This window comes from Haliotis rufescens, unplaced genomic scaffold (genome assembly GCF_023055435.1).
Source record: "Haliotis rufescens isolate VD_foot unplaced genomic scaffold, xgHalRufe1.0.p SCAF_60, whole genome shotgun sequence".
Classification (NCBI taxonomy): Eukaryota; Metazoa; Mollusca; class Gastropoda; order Lepetellida; family Haliotidae; genus Haliotis; species Haliotis rufescens.
Window position 1 is genome coordinate 811,221 of NW_025964335.1, and position 15,330 is coordinate 826,550.

The 15,330-nt window shown below is 40.9% G+C and overlaps 1 protein-coding gene across 1 annotated transcript; it reads left to right on the forward strand.

Annotated features, from left to right (window-relative positions):
* Positions 1 to 1,020: 1,020 nt before the first annotated feature.
* On the forward strand, positions 1,021 to 6,715 carry LOC124140758 (C-type lectin lectoxin-Lio2-like). Its single transcript, XM_046508490.2, has 3 exons — positions 1,021 to 1,904; positions 3,000 to 3,194; positions 3,495 to 6,715. The coding sequence occupies exons 1-3, from the start codon at positions 1,613 to 1,615 to the stop codon at positions 3,698 to 3,700; spliced, it is 693 nt and encodes a 230-aa protein (XP_046364446.1). The 5' UTR covers positions 1,021 to 1,612; the 3' UTR covers positions 3,701 to 6,715.
* Positions 6,716 to 15,330: the final 8,615 nt, after the last annotated feature.

Consider the following 15,330-nt stretch of genomic DNA (forward strand, 5'->3'; position numbering starts at 1 on the left):
GTTAACATTGAATATCGATATCATCGTCATGTCGACCTGATAACTATAGAAATAGTGCCTTATACTGACTTCAATCAAGGTTGATTTGTTAGTATCAAAGATCCTGAAGATTTTGAATTATTTTTGTTTGATTCTTTGTTCTTTAACGCAACATTCAGAAATATTCCAGCTATGAGATCTCTACCAGACAATCTTGTGATTAAGCCCCATGTGCATCGATCTATGCAAATAGGATACGATGGCATGCATCAGCCAAGTCAGCGAGCCTGATCACCTGATCCCGTTCGTAGCTTCTTTAATACAAGCATAGTTGCCTCTTCCGTAGTTTGCAGTAGACCAATTCTAAATCGCATCTTTGAATTAATGAGGTTGTTACAGTGTCAAATAGTCCAGTTGGTTGTCGTTTAATGAGAGACATACGCATTCGAATCTGGACCAGACAAACCAGAGGTAGAAAATACTAATACCCGAGTTTATAGTGCTAGCCCACAGTTTAACATGGATACCTCACTCAGATAAAGTATACTCTGAGCCGACCAGTCAATTTTTTATGCGCTTAATACGCAACGTCATGCAGGGTAGCAACAAGTACCATCCTTTGACGTCTTTTGGTTTGGTGCGGCCAGGGATCGGGTCACTCACTTTCCGTCTCTCCTCACTTAAAAGCAAATATTTCACATCATATTGGTCTAATTTTGTAAACACTAGGCTAGTCCAATGTGTTCAGGTCTCATTGTATCCACGTGGGGAATTGATCCTTGATCTAAGGCGGGATAAGCGAATGGTTTAACCACTAGGTTACACCAATGCACCACACAGTAGATGATAAAGAATACATTGTCATATCCATGTATATCTAATTTAAAAAAATTCTTATTGTCGTTTAAAGGTTAATATAAGATAACATCATGATAAATCGCAAAGAACAATGAAGAACGTAACGTGTTTTATTTTACGATAAAACATTGTTCTACTACGACGTCATTTCTGGAGATTCGAATACGTGCTCGAAACGTGATGGCGTTAATTTTGAGAGGGAAGGATCTAGTGAGTTGTTCCCCAGTATTGGGAGAAAAAGTACAGATGATCCACTTAAAATTGTGAAAGATACCAACATTAACCCCGCATTTCATAAAACGGACTTGTCAGACCTTTTTAATCTTGTACATTTTATTAGAATCCTTAAAGAATATGCACATAATACTGATATTTTAAATACGAAATAAACGACTCCTTGCGCCCCCCATACGGTTTATTGTCCCGCAGCGTTTTAATTACGATTAACAACTCATGTCAAATAGCTGGTTTTCCAAACACTACAGTTTTACGATCAAACCCTTTTAACATAAATGAAAGTCTTTGATCTGAGGTCGATATTACTTTTCACTTTTCTTTATTGAACGGTAAAAGGAATGGATGTTGAACAGACAATCGATGTCTTTTGAATAAATCCACTGTGACCGCATTAACATTTCAAGATTCTCTTTGGAACATGATATTTGGAGAAAACATCCCGCTTGCACTGAATTAACCTGAATCATATAGTAAACATCTGATTACATTGCAGATGTCAAAACATACTGCAGTAACTGTCGTGTTACACTGAAGCAAGATGAACGCTGTGCTGTGTCTGGTCATTGTCTTGATCCCGGTCGCGTATGCAGGAAACGGCGATTTCAGGCATCGTTTTGAGAGACAAATAACACTGGAAGGTTTACAGGCACGGGAACATCCCTCCAGCATACAGACATCTCTTGATGAAAGGATCTGTGCTGGTCTCTGTGCCCAAGACGGACTCTGTGCTGCTGTCACCTACCTTGGTGGAAACTGCAACATGTACAGATCTACTCTCACATCATCTGCGAAATCATTTCCTGGAGCCAAGCACTTCATCAAGGCAGGAGGTGAGATCATAGGACACTTGTAGTGGCAATTTAGACATTGAACACTGATTCAACCATTGCTGCCATCTTGTGTTTGTGCAGGGAGACACAATTAGTGTATATACTAGAATAGGAAACACCTTGACAGCAGTAAATAAAAAAACCAACTCAATATGTTTTAAGAATTGTAATTTCACGGAAGCTTAGGCTGATGCCATGATTATTATAATTTGAGTCTATGTTTTATTTGAAATATCAAAAGAGCAATTTTTTACCTGATCTATGTTCATACAGCATGAACGTTGTGACTGCTGTAGTATCATCAGGTAAAATGATAAATGGTGAAAATAACCATAACCATTGTGATTTAACTACTGCAATGTATATTTTTCAATTGTGACCCCTTTGGGTACCAGGTCAGAACACAAGATTGTTGGTCAGCTGGAGGCGACTAAACTGGTTCATGTGGTCACTTTAGTCATGGCATCGTTTCCCGTATGGCGGGGATCATTCCTCATTTTGTCAGTCACTGCTTTGCTGGGTCTAGACATGACTAGTTAGTGTTCGGGGTATATCGGACAATTGCAGCAATGTAGGACAATCATCATCAGTACCTTCTGGAAATGGGGAGGAGTTGCCCAGTCGTCAAAGGTGGTGGAATATTCGCTGTGTGGTACATGGGGGCGTTGGGTAGCCTACTGGTTAAAGCTTTGGCTCGTCATGCCTAAAGACCCTAGTTGGATTCCCCAAATGGGTACAATGTGTGCAGCCAATTTTCCGGTGTCCCTCATCGTGATATTGCTAGAAGCGGCGTTAAACCATACTCACTCACTCACTAGCCCCATTGTGTGGTACATGACAAATATGAATGATCATGGTTTCAAAAACATAGATTCGTCTGATTATGCAATTAGGTTTGTCAGTACCAATAGCTTACTGGTCTGAACGTCTCTGACCTACGTCACTTCCTCACTGTTGAAAAGCCGTTATTTAACTGAAATACTCACCACATTCCGGAGACTGTTAACCAACTTCCAACATGTTCTGTTACACATTTAGATGCCTTTTGCAAAATGAAAACGAAGATGATAGAGAAACGGGGCTATTCACTTTCAGCGCTTCCTGATCCAGACCCATGTCCTGTATCCAGGGGCTACACGTCCGTGTTGTCTCCCCGGCTGTGTTACAAGTTGATATCAATCTCCAACAACTGGACATCTCAAAATGATCTGTGCCATTCTGAAGGTGGCCGCCTTGTCGTCCTCAACAGTCAGGAGAAACAGGAGTTCATGACCTCATTCCAGAGTCAAGGTTAGTATATGGTGCCCGTTTGTACCTTGTGACCTGCTGTAGAATACCTATGAACACAGAATGAGATTCAATATATACATTGTACAGTGTCCTGTAGCTAAAATTTCTCATATCAGAGTAGCGTCAGTAAGTTCTGTCCTTCTATAGTAAAGTATTAACCTCATAACAGACTCGCGGTCTCTTTTATTTAAAGACAGTGCTATACCAAGACCATTTTTATATAACAATATTCGGGTCTCTTGTAAATGTGTGGTTGATGCCATGGGTGGCTCATAAGTTTACTGAGTTTTCTCTTGGCAGCGGATGTGTCAGAGTCTCTCTGGGTTGGAATGCAGCAAGTCAACAATGTCTTTACCTGGGAGGACGGTTCAACTTATGTCTGGAAGTGGCCACCTGGCGAACCTGACAACGTAAGCTTTCAGAACTGTGTACGTTTGACCAATGGTGGAATGTCCGACAGAACATGCAGTGAGAATCGCGCAGCTGTCTGTGAGATACCTCTATAAAATCAGAGATAGCAATGAGAGCAGTGAGAAATCATATTGAACCATATATGAGACTGCAAAATAGCAACCTGATGCTGAGAGATGCAGAAATGTCTTCGGTTTTCGTAGAGTATTGCCGGATTATTTAGTTTGATTCACAAATTGTCGGTTCTGGAGGTTCTGGAAAGAGAGTTTTTTATGACCACTGGAGTGAAGATTCAGTTTATGTGATGATGTCCATTACAAAATTTAAAAAGTGTTTACATACACGGCTGTAAACATGTATGCAACAACATCATTACTTAAACTAAAATCAGCATTTTTCCAATTATGAACGTGTGTCATATACATTACTTATGTTATCTTGTTTTATACCAAGGCCTCACTACAGGAACAGTATGGAAACCCGTTCGACTAAAAGTGAGAAATAGAGTGAATGATGTTTTACGCCACAGTTTATGGAACAATGCTGTTTTATCTCGTTGGACTGTAAATAATCGAGTTTGGGCAATACATGAGTGAATGAGACACAATCCACTCAAGATTTCAACCAAGTATCACAGTGACATATACAAATGACATTTCCCCAATAAATGTATTGTGTACTTTCTCAAAACAATCGGATATTCTTAAACGGAGCTGTGAGCGATTTGTTACAACTAGTAATGACGTTTGTGCTTTAAATGAAATGAAACTTGACATAATGGCTATCGGCAAATCTTTGAAGTGTGTCGAAAACCTCCAATTACGCATTGTTTGGATAATTATAAATAAAATATGTATATACACTGGCATCAGTAAATCCATATATGTTAACATTGAATATCGATATCGTCGTCATGTCGACCTGATAACTATAGAAATAGTGCCTTATACTGTTTTCAATCAAGGTTGACTTGTTAGTATCAAAGATCCTGAAGATTTTGAATTATTTTTGTTTGATTCTTTGTTCTTTAACGCAACATTCAGAAATATTCCAGCTATGAGATGGTGGTCTGCAAACAATCGAATCTCTACCAGACAATCTTGTGATTAAGCCCCATGAGCATCGATCTATGCAAGTAGGATACGATGGCATGCATCAGCCAAGTCAGCGAGCCTGATCACCTGATCCCGTTCGTAGCTTCTTTAATACAAGCATAGTTGACACTTCCGTAGTTTGCAGTAGACCAATTCTAAATCGCATCTTTGAATTAATGAGGTTGTTACAGTGTCAAATAGTCCAGTTGGTTGTCGTTTAATGAGAGACATAAGCATTCCAATCTGGACCAGACAAACCAGAGGTAGAAAATACTAATACCCGAGTTTATAGTGCTAGCCCACAGTTTAACATGGATACCTCACTCAGCTAAAGTATGCTCCGAGCCGACCAGTCCATTTTTTATGCGCTTAATGCGCAACGTCATGCAGGGCAGCAACAAGTACCATCCTTTGACGTCTTTTGGTTTGATGCGGCCAGGGATCGGGTCACTCACTTTCCGTCTCTCCTCACTTAAAAGCAAATATTTCACATCATGTTGGTCTAATTTTGTAAACACTAGGCTAGTCCAATGTGTTCAGGTCTCATTGTATCCACGTGGGGAATTGATCCTTGATCTTAGGCGGGATGAGCGAATGGTTTAACCACTAGGTTACACCAATGCACCACACAGTGGATGATAAAGAGTACATTGTCATATCCATGTATATCTAATGTAAAAAAATTCTTATTGTCGTTTAATGGTTAATATAGGATAACATCATGATAAATCGCAAAGAACAATAAAGAACGTAACGTGTTTTAGTTTACGATAAAACATTGTTCTACTATGACGTCATTTCTGGAGATTCGAATATGTGCTCGAAACGTGATGGCGTTAATTTTGAGAGGGTAGGATCTAGTGAGTTGTTCGCGTTAGATGTACCTGGGCAACTTAGATGAACGCAATGGCTGAACGATCGCAAGCAAAAGTGGGCAAGATATGACAGCCAGTATTTGGAGAAAAAGTACAGATGATCGATTTAATATTTGTGAAAGATACCAACATTAACCCCGCATTTCATAAAATGGACTTGTCAGACATTTTAAATCTTGTACATTTTATTAGAATCCTTAAAGCAGATGCACATAATACTGATATTTTAAATGCAAATAAACTACTCGTTGCGCCCCCAAAGATTGATTGTCCCGCAGCGTTTTAATTACGATAAACAATTAAAGTGACATAGCTGTTTTTCGAAACACTACAGTTTTATTATCAAACCCCTTTTAACATAATCGAAACTCTTTGATCTGAGGTCGGTATTACATTTCACATCGAAAAAACCCAAAGAACATTCGCTTCGTAATAATGGACACAACTAAAACTAGAATCGTTTACAATGAACCAGTCAACCATATGTCCATGTTGATCAATACAATATATAACTATAAATGTACTCTGAATTACCTGCTTTGTTCTGTTACTCTTAATCAATTTTTCATTCGGGTTTTTGAATGGTGATAATGATTCAGTAAATGGAGGATTTTGTGGAAACTGACAAATGTATTTTATGGTATATGATCTTATAAGTACTAGGGCGTTCTGCTATAGAACATTTGAATAAATACACACATTTTATCTCTTTGCCGGCGATCGCTTTTTGAAGGGTAACCCATTTTATCATACATGTTGGAATGACACACACTTCTGACATGCCATGAGACAACCATATGATTCTGAACGCAGTTGGTCAACGAACTACAAAACCATGAAAATCTCACACGGGTGTCTTTTGATGTAAACTGTAAGAACTTTAAAAGTTGAAAACTTGTATCGTCGTGAGTTGATATATTTGATATCACGAGTAACGAGGGTGAGATTCTATTTATCATCCCAATATCATTCTTCAAAGTGAGGGTAACCGATGACGTCAAAATGGTCTGGAAAGCATTGTGTCTCAATTTCATTGAAGCAATATTTCATGTGGAAGCCAGTTTGGGAGGATGAGGATAAGTGAAAACATGTACTGTATGTGTGTGAAACCTTACCAAACACAATAAAAATACCCACTGTGTCTCGTGAACTTCTAATATCTTATTGAAATTTCTAACATGTACAGTAGGTATCAGAAACTTGTACAAATACGATAATAAAAGTATGCATAAAAGTACACTTTTAATGTTTCTACTGCTGATTTATTCTTCCCAGCCCTGTAGGCGGGGAAGTATAAGGGTTAGTTTGTTTTTGACTGAAGGAGAGCGCCATTTTGGTTTCTCTAAAAATATTGGAGTTTTTAAAATGATCGGGATCGGGTGGTAAGGCTCGCTGACTTGGTTGATTCATGTCATCGACTCCCAATTGCGTGGATAGATGCTCATGATGTCAATCACTGGATCGTCTTGTCCAGACTCGATTACTTACAGACCGCCGTCGTATAGCTGGAATATTGCTTAGTGCGGTGTTAAACAACAAAGCCAACCCAGCAGGATTTAAGCCATCGCCTTGGATACCAGACTTTTGGAAGGAACACTTCTAAAAATACGAGTTGAAGGGGAAATGGTATTTAACGTCGCGATAATTACACCTATATAGTGATGTGCTTACCCGTGTTTCAGTTCAACATACCCACTCAGACACAGTAGATGGACTCCGAGCCGACCACACATTGTTTTAGCCCCTTAATGTCGAGCGTCAGACAGGGTACCAACAAGTTCCATCTTTTAACGTCTTTTAGTATGACGTGGCCGGGGATCGAACCCACGACCTTCCTCTGTTTGGCAGACGCTCTTTCCACTAGACCATGGAGGCAGTTTCTAAAATATGATTAACTAAAGAGAACCCCTGTAAGACGCCGCCCTTACACCCACTGCATTCAACATGTTTTTAACAATCATTCATAAATCTGAGGAACTGTTGATATTCTTATCATTCAAGTGTTGTCTGCCTTTAAATTATTATATACTGACGTGGCGCGTTAATCAATGTCCTTCATGTATAAACAGAGGCATTATTGAGTGTATTTAATTTATCTTGTGTCACGTTGTACTTCTGCCAAACCATTAAAATTGTGTTCGATTAAAACAGACTGAACTGGGTTGAGGTCGGATCGATCAACCCGATGACTGAAAAGCATGAAGAACGATTTGGTTGGTTGGTTGTTTAACACCGAACTAAGCAATATTCCAGCTGTATGACGGTGGTCTGTAAATAATCGAGTCTGAACCAGACAATCCAGTGATTGATATCATGAGCATCGATCCACGCAATCGGGATCGAGGACATGCATCAACCAAGTCAGCGAGCCTGACCACCCGATCCCGTTAGTTGCCTTTTACGACAAGCATAGTCGCCTTTTACGACAAGCATGGGTTGCTGAAGACCTATTCTACCCCAGATCTTCACGGGTCCCCTCAATAACTGAGAACTTTATATACTGTAACGGGAGACGATGAGAGAATTATTTTATTATTGCTGACTTTGGCATTGGACAGCTTTCTCTCCGCCGATCTCGTAGCGCCATAGTGTTTGTTCAAACATGATCAGATCATAAGATTGCTATGAGTGAGTGAGTGAGTATGTATGTTGTTATTACACAGTAGTGAGTGCGTTGGGTTAACGCAGCTTTGAACAGTATAACTATCAATTCAGGATCTGTCAGAGGACGAAAACTCAAGTCTTAAGTGTTTACTTTTTGGATTAAACCCGTGAATAAAAGTGTAAATGCTATGCTTGACCGTGATTTTAAGACTCTCAGACCCGTGGGGATCTGGGGTAGAATAGGTCTTCAGCAACCTTTGCTTACCGTAACATGCGACTATGCTTGCCGTAAGAGGCGATTAACGTGGTCAGGCTGGCTGACTTTGTTGATGCTTGTCATCGTATTCAAATAGCGTGGATCAGTGCTCATAATGTCAATTACTGGATTGTCTTGTCCAGATTCGATTATTTACAGACCGCTGTCATATAGCTGGAATATTGCTGAGTGCGGCGTTAAACAACAACAACAACAACAACAAAATACTAAAATGCATAATTGCATTAGTTCATATTTCCAGTGAGTAAGTAAGTATGGTTTTATGCCGCTTTTAGTCGCCTCTTACGATAAGCATGGTCGCCTTTTACGGCAAGAATGGGGTGCTGATCATGAAGACCTATTCTACCCCGGAACTTCACGGGTCGAGAAATTTGTAATTAGTTCATAATCTTCATAATCACATGTATGGTACTTGCTGCGCATAGTTGAGCGCAGTATTGTTAACAGGAGTTCACTGTATGTAATGTATGATTCATACTGTTTCATGCGGCGGTTTACTGTTCTTCATGGTTTATTGATTTAACAGTTTTGTTTACTTCCGGCAGAGATTATACACCCATATATGTTCTTTGCTTCTGGATACATAGGCAATCAACATGTTGGTCTGTAGTTGTTGTTTAACGTGGCACTCAGCAATATTCCTGATATGACAGCGGTCTGTAAATAATCGAGTGTGGACAAGACAATCCAGTAATTGACATCATGAGCATTGATCCAGGTTATTTGGATACGATGACAAGCATCAACCAAGTCAGCGAGCCTGATCACGTTAGTCGCCTCTTACGACAAGCATAGTCGCCTATTACGGCAAGCATGGGTTGCTGAAGACCTATTCTACCCCGGATCTTCACGGGCCGCATGAAGAACGAGCATCAACGCCAATGTGTCACCTTGACACGCAAGCCTGACCGCACACCATGGTTATTTTACGGTTGCTTGAGTGATCCATATTAAACACCATAAAGACTGAATTATTATTTTATTGGCCAGAATCAGGTACCACTAAACAATGAAGATATCAGAGCTATGTTATTGTACATAGATGTTGAAAAATAGTAATGTTAAACCTCGTCAGTTATACACAGTGACTGAAAACAATCATATGCCACACTCGTAAATTGACATATATGTTTTTTGTTTAATGCCTCACTCGTGAATATTCCAGCGATTTGACAGCGGCCACAACACAAACTAGACACTAACCATGTTTAATATAATTATACTAACCATGTTTTATATAATTAACACATTAATTGATCAATTTAAATTTAAATATATAACGTTCTAAATATCATAATAATAATACCAATATACCATACAGTAAAACTCGTCAGCTCGGTAATATTTGAGTGTTCCAAACTTTCGAAAACAGCGGAATGGAAATATAAGGCCTTATAGTGTCCAATGTGGACCATGCCGTTTGTTTGTTTAATAAGTGCGCTTGTTTGTTTGTCGGCATTTGTCAAGCTATACTGAACGGCAAAAGAAACGTCACCCAAGTAACATTGCATGAAAAGTTGTCATTTAAATATCTGGGTAGTTTTTGTCAAAGTTTCTAAAATTAAACATTATATTGACCGGAAAAATGAAATTTGATGATACAAAAACAAAGCAGATGACAATAAAACCGATCGCCCAAACGCATCAGGGCAACGGCCATGGTAACCCGATGCACGTGAGTTCCGTGCAAATGCGTTCCCCCATTTCTTGCCCTATAAAAATCCACCGGGATCGGATAACATTCATTCGTTATTGAATTGCTACCACGTGCCAAGATTGGCAAGAAATCAGCGACACCAAGCCCTTGGACGATTGCAAGCTGGACAAACCGCGCGGCATGTAGCCAATGCATTTCAAGTCCACGTATGGACCATATACAGGCTCCAGCAACGGTACCAGACCACCAAGACTTCAGATGACCGACCACGTATTGGAAGACCAAGGGTCACCACCCGACGTCAGGATCGTCAGACTGTGCGACAGCATCTTCAAGATCGCTTTGTTACTGTTGCGGAAACTGCTCGACAGACCATGGGGACACACCAGCGACACATTAGTGCGGAGACCGTGCGTCGACGATTGACGAGCAGACACCTCCACTGTCACAGGCCACACCGAGGACCCATTCTGACACCACGTCATCGCCGGGACCGTCTTCAGTGGGCAACACAGCAACAGCATTGGCGCCTCCAGCAGTGGCGAAGAGATCTCTTCTCAGACGAGAGCCGTTCCTGTATTTCGATGGCAAAGAGAGAGTCTTGCGACGCCGTTGGGAATGTTTTTCGGATGCTTGTGTTGTTGAGAGGCTCGTGGGGTGGTCCAAACATCATGGTGTGGGGTGGAATTGGTCTTACACAGAGGTTCGACCCTGTGGTCTTCCAGAACATCGGTCCTGGGAGAGGCAATGGTGTCACAGCAGCTCGGTACATTGATCAGGTCTTGAGACCACACGCAATACCTCAATTGGCACGTCGCCGCAACCACGAGTTTCAGCATGATAACGCCCGTGCCCACACTGCGAGAGCAACAAGAGACTTTCTCCAGCAGAATGGCATCAGAACCCTCAGTCCCGATTTAAATCCCATTGAGCACCTGTGGGACGAGATTCAAAGACGGCTGAATGACGTCCGACCAAGGTCGACAACTGCAGCTGAACTGCGTCAGGCGTTCCTCAGAGTGTGGGCTCAAGTGCCCATGGCCTTCATCAACCGCCTTATCCATTCCATGTATCGACGCTGCATCAACGCACATGGCGGACACACGAGATACTGACTTTAATTTCAACCTTGATGATCAGTTTTGCCAAGTTTCATCTTTCGAATATGTCTCAAAGCATGTTTACAGTGTTAGGACAAAGATGGTTTCTCATATATCTTTCCATGGTGACGTTTCTTTTGCGGTTCAGTATATATGATGGCGGTCTGTAAAAAAAATAGTCTGGACCAGACAATCCAGTGATTGACATCATGAACATTGATCCACGCAATTGGGATACGATGACATGCATAGATTCACGCAACTGGGATACGATGTCATGCATCAACCACCCGATCCCGTCAGTCGCATTGTCGCTGAAGACCTATTCTACCCTCTAACTGTAATATGTCTGAGTGTGGCGTTAGACAACAAACAAACAACAAAACGTAGAGCAGGCACTGCCGATCTAAAACGACAATAACACAAACCCTGTATATTTTGGGGGAAATGATGGAATTACAGTTCCGTTCCACGAGTAGAGTTGTATCACTTTCTTCCTATTAACGAAACAAAGCATTCCAAAATCTGCCCCATGGCGAAAACAAGTGGCAAAACAACATTTGTCAGGTACACCGAAGTGTTTCTTCTGACTTGACGCTACCTCAATAATACTCATTCCACGTTTGTCAATCCAAAACACTTGTGCATTTGAAGTGAAACATTCACGCAATGATTTAGTTGTCCAATTGACAAACGATGGCATACCATTTGTTTGCTTTGTGTCATATGTGTACCATGCATAGCGATTCCCAGGAAGCTTGCACTTCCACAAGACATGCCCATTGCCTGCATGGACACTGCTGAGCATGTTTTGTGTCGTGTAGAGTGTCCGAATTCCCGCACCGTCCAAGGTAGACATCTTGATATAAGACATACCATCACCATACCAAAGTGTAATTAAACGTTTGGTTGTGGTGTCGATCGAAAACGCTCGTATCAAGCCCCTTTGCAGAAGCTTTCCCCCAAATCCATTCAAGTACATACTGGTCAGAGAAACCCGATATTTTAGAGTATACATCTTGCATTCTGTGACCAGAAAATTCACTGAAGAGCGTATGTGATGAATTAGCCCCGTATTGCTGATTGTATTTTGTTTAATATCAAATGCGTGTATCATTTTACCAGACCGTGCAAAGAAGACAAATGCTCCATTCGTTACGTGCAGTCCAGAAGGAAAGGTACATCTGGAGTTTCTTTTCTCCTGCCGATCGCCCTTTGCTGGAACACCCGTAGTGGCATGGCTTACTGATTCTTTTGTTAACTGTCTAGAAGAAGTGGAGACAGTTTCTTTCTTTGTGGTTCCTTTCGCGTTCATTTCTTTCTCCCATGCCATATCTGAAGTAATAAAGAATATTTTTCAGATTGTTGCACAGTACGTTTTTTTCAGATGCGGAATGTTCTTTTCTTATCTCGTTGTCTTGAGCTGCGTTTCTGAAGACAACGTCTGAGGAATTTTTATAAATAATAAAACACATAAAATATCATACATGCATTCGCTCGTCACGCCCAAGAGCCAGTTTAGATTCCCCACATGTGTACAAAATGCGAAACCCATTTCTCGTGTCACTCGCCGTGAATTGCTTAAAGCGGCATAAAACCATACTCACTTACTCACTGGAAATATGAACTTTAATGCATTTTAGTATTATGTTGTTGTTGTTGTTGTTTAACGCCGCACTCAGCAATGTCCCAGCTATATGACAGCGGTCTGTAAATAATCGAGTCTGGACAAGACAATCCAGTAATTGACATTATGAGCACTGATCCATGCTATTTGAATACGATGACAAGCATCAACCAAGTCAGCCAGCCTGACCACGTTAATCGCCTCTTACGGCAAGCATAGTCGCATGTTACGGTAAGCAAGGGTTGCTGAAGACCTATTCTACCCCGGATCCCCACGGGTCTGAGAGTCTTAAAATCACGGTCAAGCATAGCATTTACACTTTTATTCACGGGTTTAATCCAAAAAGTAAACACTTAAGACTTGAGTTTTCGTCCTCTGACAGATACTGAATTGATAGTTATACTGTTCAAAGCTGCGTAAACCCAACGCACTCACTACTGTGTAATAACAACATACATACTCACTCACTCACTCATAGCAATCTTATGATCTGATCATGTTTGAACAAACACTATGGCGCTACGAGATCGACGGAGAGAAAGCTGTCCAATGCCAAAGTCAGCAATAAAAGAATAATTCTCTCATCGTCTCCCGTTACAGTATATAAAGTTCTCAGTTATTGAGGGGACCCGTGAAGATCTGGGGTAGAATAGGTCTTCAGCAACCCATGCTTGCCGTAAAAGGCGACTATGCTTGTCGTAAAAGGCGACTAACGGGATCGGGTGGTCAGGCTCGCTGACTTGGTTGATGCATGTCATCGATCCCAATGGCGTGGATCGATGTTCTTGATGTAAATCACCGGATTGTCTGGTCCAGACTCGATTATTTACAGACCGCCGTCATATAGCTGGAATATTGCTGTGTGCGGCGTTAAACAACAAACAAACAAACAAAGTTATTGAGGGACTAGACATTGTCTTACCTACAACCGCCATTTCCTTGCATTTGGATCTCATTCTGCAGTAAAATATCCCGGAGAAGTTCTGACATGTTCCTATTTCTCCTCTTATCTGTCGGCAAACGATGTCCAGGATTCTGATCGGAAATGCTTGACCTTGTTCAGCGGCGTGTGTTTGATGATGGGACAGCATCAAGGAGAGCCAAAATAGGAGACGGAAATCTCTGCCAGAACTTGTCATCTTCAGCTTCAAAATAGGAATACCTTCTGTCAGTAAAATACTTGGATGTTGCTGAAATCAGATCTTCCTATGAATTCCTGAAGGAATTGAATATTAATGAATAAATCAATGTCATGATGTCAGTTTTATCCATGTTTGAAATTAATGGACATAAAATGACTACGCCTCAACTGTTTCCATAGGTTGTGAAAGTGATGATGATTGTTATCCCCCGCCAAGAAGTGCTTTGTTTGTTTGTTTGTTTGTTGTGTTTTTGTTGTTGTTTAACGCCGCACTCGGCAATATTCCTGCTATATGACGGCGGTCTGTAAATAATGGATTGTCGACCAGACAATCCAGTGTTTGACATCATGAGCATCGATCCACGCCATTTGGATACGATGACATGTGGATCGATGCTCATGACATTAATCACTGGATTGTCTGGTCCAGACTCGATTATTTACAGACCGCCGTCATAGAGCTGGAATATTGCTGAGTGCGGCGTTAAACAACCAACCAACCAACCAACCAAGTCAGCGAGCCTGACATTCCGATCACGATAGTCGCCTTTTATAGCAAGCATGGGTTGCTGAACACCTTCTTCACGGGTGACCAAGAAGAGCATCCGTCAGCATCAGGGAAATGAAATTTTACACACTGCCGTTACAGGTCATGATCTCAAATGAGTTCGACAATCATTTCTACGGAGTTACGGCCCTTGATCCATGACATTTTACTTGGTGCAGTGTGTGAAATTGGAACTAGTTTTCTCAGGAACCACTGAAGTTACATGAATGAAAGTTCGCATGCTTATTTCAGAGACTGTTTTCGAAAATTGGTCCCGTCAGTTATTGTTTTATAGAGTTTACTCTGGATTAATGTTATTTTACAATGTGCAGTATCTGCAGTGGGGACACGTTTTATCAGAAACTAGTGAAGTTTATTTAAGAGATATTTAGCAAGACTGAGATCGAGAATTGGTGCCATAAATTATTTTTTCCAGAGAAGAGGCCGCTCGCTTTATGTGTATTAATTTCACGTTAAATCATTATCGCCAGGGTATCGCCTGGTGTGTCCGTCCGTCCGTAATAATTTTGTTTCCGGAGTGTAATTCGAAAACCTTTCAATATCTTTCAACACAGATCCTGAAATATTTGTGATTTGGGGGGCATTTTTTATTTTCTCGCTTTCCATGGAAACAATTTGGACTTAGTCTCAAAAGGGAAGGTTAGGTGTCGTTTCCGGAGCACAACTTGAAAATTGTAAAATACTTTTCATCCAAACCTGATACATGTATTAACCAAGGGCTGAAGTGGTGCCTTTTGTTATCAAGGAATTTTGCAAAATGTTATTTTTCCCTGTTTCCATGG